The 3,790-nt window shown below is 48.7% G+C and overlaps 1 protein-coding gene across 1 annotated transcript; it reads right to left on the bottom strand.

Moving 5' to 3' along the window:
• Nucleotides 1-373: 373 nt before the first annotated feature.
• ACKR3 (atypical chemokine receptor 3) lies at nucleotides 374-1,491 on the bottom strand. Its single transcript, XM_010175941.1, has one exon. The coding sequence runs from the start codon at nucleotides 1,466-1,468 to the stop codon at nucleotides 374-376; it is 1,095 nt and encodes a 364-aa protein (XP_010174243.1). The 5' UTR covers nucleotides 1,469-1,491.
• Between the last annotated feature and the right edge of the window lie 2,299 nt (nucleotides 1,492-3,790).

The raw sequence follows: 3,790 nt of genomic DNA, 5'->3' as shown, positions 1-3,790 counted from the left end.
GACAAGAGGGGAATCTACACATGGAAGAAAAAGCTTACCCTGGAAATGCATGTTATCTAGAGTACACAATGGCTTTGTCTGTCAGAAAGTTCATTTCCATTTGCATAGCGTTGTCAAGAAGTCCAGGAGAAGGAGGAGATCAAACAAAACACATCACCAAAAGGCTTAATTTTGGTACCACTTCCATTTTGCACCTGATTCTACTCTTAAATTACGGTTTGCTATTTTTCTGGTGTAGGCTGGAATTCATGCCCCGTTCATAACAAGCACAGGGAAAAAGGGGAGGGGGGGTTAAAAATAAAAACACCACCACACACATATACACACACAAAAAGGGTCAAAGAGTCAAGAAAGTTCCTCTATGGGATTGCAGTCATTTGGTACTTTGTTCCAGAGCAGAGTATTCTGCTTCTGACACTCTGGAAGCATCGATAAGTTTAGTGAGACCAGTTTTGGCAGAGTATTTGAAAATAAAGGCTTTCATGAGCTCGTATCTGTAGTTGCGGTTAATGAAGCTGTACAGGATGGGGTTGACGCAGCAATGGACTAGAGAGAAACACTGAGTGATGTGAAGAGTGGCATATAAGAAGTTCTCCATCTGACAACTGAAAGGTATGAAGTGAAGGCTGTAGAAGATGTCAAGCAGGACAGCTACGTGGTAGGGTAGCCAACAGACGAGAAACACAACAACGTAGGAGAAGATGATCTTCCCGTTGCTCTTCCTCTCTTGGTCGCTGGAAGCTGAGATGGTCTTTGCCAGGAGGAAATAAAAGAGAGCAATGATGGGAAAAGGGATAAGAAAACCCAACACGACAGAGATGAGCTCCATGCCAATCAACCACTCTTTGAAGCTCTCCTCTGGATAGACAGGACGGCAATAGGTTTCGTTGTTGGCAGAGACCGTCTTGAGATAATAAGTGTCCGGGAGAGACGCGGAGAAGGCGAGAAGCCACACCAAGATGCAGATGCAGCGACGGATTATCTTCTTCTTGCGATTGCTGGAATTGGTGAAATAAGCAACTGAGAGGTAGCGGTCCACACTCATACAAGCCAGGAAGAAGATGCTGCTGTACAAGTTGATGGAAAAGATAAGGTGAGTTATCTTGCACGTGATTTCTCCCATGTACCACTGGTTATGTTGGACGAGGGAGACGACCCACACGGGAAGGGTGATGACGACGCACAGATCAGCGATAGCCAAGTTGAAAATGTAGAGGTGGGTTTCGTAGCCCGTCATTTTGGCTTGGAGGTTGACCCACACCACAACCGAGTTGGCCACCAACCCTATGACAAAGATGAAAATGTAGAAGAAGGACAGGGTGTATAGCAGGGCGCTTTTGTTGAGCGTGCCAGGGCATGTTGTCGCATCAACCGTGATGCAGTCGCTGTTGTTGCAGGTCCAGTTGATCTCTGTCAAGTTGGCTGTTTCCAGGAAATCGAGGATGGAAGTCAAATCAAGCGCGCTCATGTTTGCTCAGTTTGGAGTTCAAGTGACCTACAAGCAAAAGAGGATCAAAAGAAATGACTTAAGTTAACAGAGCTATTTCTGCTGCCACCTTCCTACCACAAAGCACACGCAGGGGACACTGTTGTAGGAATATCCTACTTTTATAAGGCCATATCTCCTTTAAAGAGACTGGGAGAGGAAAACAACCAACCAGACACATAGCAAAACTCATCTGGTTGACAAAAAAAGAACAGCGCTAGCTTTTTTTGTGTGTGTGTGTGTGTGTGTGTGATTCTTTTTTTTCCCCCTTGCAGCTCACAATCTGACATCACCAGGTTGGCTATCGTCCCCGGGTGTGAAATCCACAAAGTACACCGTGGCCAAATAAATGTCAGGCGACTAAATCTGTCTTCTCCAGCATAAATGATGATACTATCGCTTTCAGCAGGGGAACCTTTAAGCCATTTTAACTACATTCCCTCAAGCGCAGTAGAATCGATCTGGCTGATACACGGTACCGTAAAACATTTACCACAAGCTCTGGTCAGCATCTTGTCAAACCCAGCTCCAGCTGCATTAAGCAGAAATGAGGAACTAAAGGGGCTTTGTACCCTTGTCCAATTTTAAATTTAAATCCTGCTCCATCCTCCCCCCTGAATTCTATTTTACAAGGCATCCCCCCTGCATTTAATGATTAGCACGTAGCTTTGTGAAAAGAAAAACAACAACCCCCAAAAAAAAAGTTAGAGCTTGACCGCTGAGTAGATTTACTGGGCTTAGGTTTTCTTTTTTAGGAGAATGCTTTGATTTAGAAAACACTCCTCCATCACAGCTGGCTCCACAACAACTGCTTCCTCCCCACCCTTTTGCTTTTCTAACATCTACTTTTCTTTTCTCTTCAGCGCCATCAGAGGCAGCGGACAAAGCAAGGGGCTCCTCGTTAACCTCCTCGCCAGCAGAAGGAAGGGCCCCAGCAGACCCACAAGGCTTACACAAAATCCAAAGCTGGGTTTGCTAATCACCGTTGTGCTTTTGGGGCGGCGTAAGAAAATGCTGCTTCCCCCTCTTGGGACCCTCCCATGCTGCAGGGCCAACTGTACCACCCACGGCAGGAGCTGCCTGTCTTGGCCCATGACCACCACGCTTCAGCCAAGCAAGTTTTGGAGCCCTGTGACCACAAGCTCCAGCTTGGGGCACGCTTAAATTAAGATAGAGACATGAGTTTCTAAGGGATGGACCTCATCTCGTTCCTCTGCTGCTTTGGTTGAGCCAGAACATTGAGTCAGCCAGCCCATCCCTAGTCCCCACCATGGACACTTCTAGCATTCTAAATAGTGGACACCTTGTTCTTCCCCATGCCCCCAGCCCCAGCAGTGAGAAGTATCCCCTGATGCCACCCCAGCCCTGGGGACAACACCAGCATGAGCCAGTAGCCAGAGACAGCAACATGGGAAACTAATCCCACAGCTGTTGGCGTCTCTGAACACCCTTGACCCCATCATACAACTTCTTGGTGAGGCTTCCAGGAGCATCAAGGGGACAGCAAGCAGGGAAGAGCTCGGATGCTCCTGCTCTGAGCATCCTCTTCTCATCCCACTCGCTGAAAAGGGACATCGGTTGACACAGCACCTCTCTCACTCCTCCATCTGCATAATTGGCTCTTCCCAACCCTCCCACCTTCCCCGCCTGCCAGGGATACAGGCTACGGAAGAGAAGGGAGATAAGGAGGGAGATTACAGGGAGAACTCAAGGCACTATTGTCCCAGCAGAGGGGAAGCTGGTGGCACTAACAATGAAAGGGGCCGTGCACACATCCAAGGGAGATCAAATCTCTCCACAAACAGGGCCCAAACTGGCCCCACCACAAGGACATGGAGCCTATGGCTTCAGACCTATGCAGCCTGCCAAACTTTCATGCTGCTGAAAGACAGCATTGAGAGTCCAGCCCAATTAAGCATGGGTTTTACTAAAAAGCTGCCTAAAGAGGGAGCCGAGACAGCAGCAGCTTTCTGTCCCTAGATAGGTGATTCCTCATCTCCAGTTCAGGAAAGCAGAGGGTGATTTAACCCAAGGGCTGATCCTGCCCCCAGCACAGACCACCCTCGAGCTGCCTGTACCACCCAGTCGATGTAGGCAGCAAGGACACGCGGTGTCCAGGCACAGCTCCCCAGGATGCTCGCTCCAGCCCAGGGCTCCAAGTGAGAGAGAGGGATGGGTCTCCTGGTAGACCTCATCCAGAGTCTCACCACTGCGTCCCCAGCACAAACACTTCTCGAGGTCTCTCAAGTGCAAGGAGAAAGCACAAGGCCATTCCCAAATTCCTGTAACTCAAAACCTCACAAT

This window comes from Antrostomus carolinensis, unplaced genomic scaffold (genome assembly GCF_000700745.2).
Source record: "Antrostomus carolinensis isolate BGI_N321 unplaced genomic scaffold, ASM70074v2 scaffold22089, whole genome shotgun sequence".
Taxonomy (NCBI): domain Eukaryota; kingdom Metazoa; phylum Chordata; class Aves; order Caprimulgiformes; family Caprimulgidae; genus Antrostomus; species Antrostomus carolinensis.
The sequence above is the reverse complement of the archived record's forward strand: the minus strand, read 5'-3'. Positions and strand labels throughout refer to the sequence as shown.